At 48.1% G+C, this 486-nt stretch overlaps 1 protein-coding gene across 1 annotated transcript in view; it reads right to left on the minus strand.

Annotated features, from left to right (window-relative positions):
- Nucleotides 1-134: 134 nt before the first annotated feature.
- Nucleotides 135-486, minus strand: part of LOC111649045 (xylulose kinase-like) — a gene marked incomplete at its 3' end in the record, with an annotated part of 6,453 nt that continues 6,101 nt past the window's right edge. The window contains exons 8-9 of the mRNA XM_087171838.1: nucleotides 275-392; nucleotides 135-193 (exon numbers count right to left, since the gene is read on the minus strand). Of these exons, the coding sequence (XP_087027964.1) occupies nucleotides 135-193; nucleotides 275-392 (177 nt within the window). The remainder of the gene's footprint in view (nucleotides 194-274; nucleotides 393-486) is intronic.

Genomic DNA, 486 nt, shown 5'->3' on the forward strand with positions numbered 1-486 from the left:
GAACGAGTGAAAGCAAAGTTAATAGTCACTTAATCTGAAACCATAAATAAAATAAATACAAACAGGTTGATAAATGACTCAATGTGTTAATTACAGACAGGTGAACAGGTGAACAGGTAAGGCAGATCACTCACCTGTAGAATCTGTCTATTAGACGAAGCTCCTCCTGTCGCCATCACTCTTGTCCCTGGAACTAAAACCACAGAAGAGGAAGTCAGACGTGTTTCCACAGCGTCGGAATGAAGGAGTGAAATGAAGGAGTGAAGGATCTTACCGATGGAGTAACCCAGACGCTCAGCGTGGACTCTCCTGGACAGAAACTGACCCTCCACCACCGCCCGGACCTCCACCTGAGGACTGAAGGAGGACACCTGCAGGACCAGGACAGGTGAGACAGGTGAGACAGGTGGACTCTCTCTCTCTCTCTCTCTCTCTCTCTCTCTCTCTCTCTCTCACTCTCTCTCACTCTCTCTCACTCTCTCTCTC

The sequence above is a fragment of the Seriola lalandi genome, unplaced genomic scaffold, assembly GCF_002814215.2.
Source record: "Seriola lalandi dorsalis isolate HSWRI2012SDOR001 ecotype SW California unplaced genomic scaffold, Sedor1 jcf7180002049901, whole genome shotgun sequence".
NCBI lineage: Eukaryota > Metazoa > Chordata > Actinopteri > Carangiformes > Carangidae > Seriola > Seriola lalandi.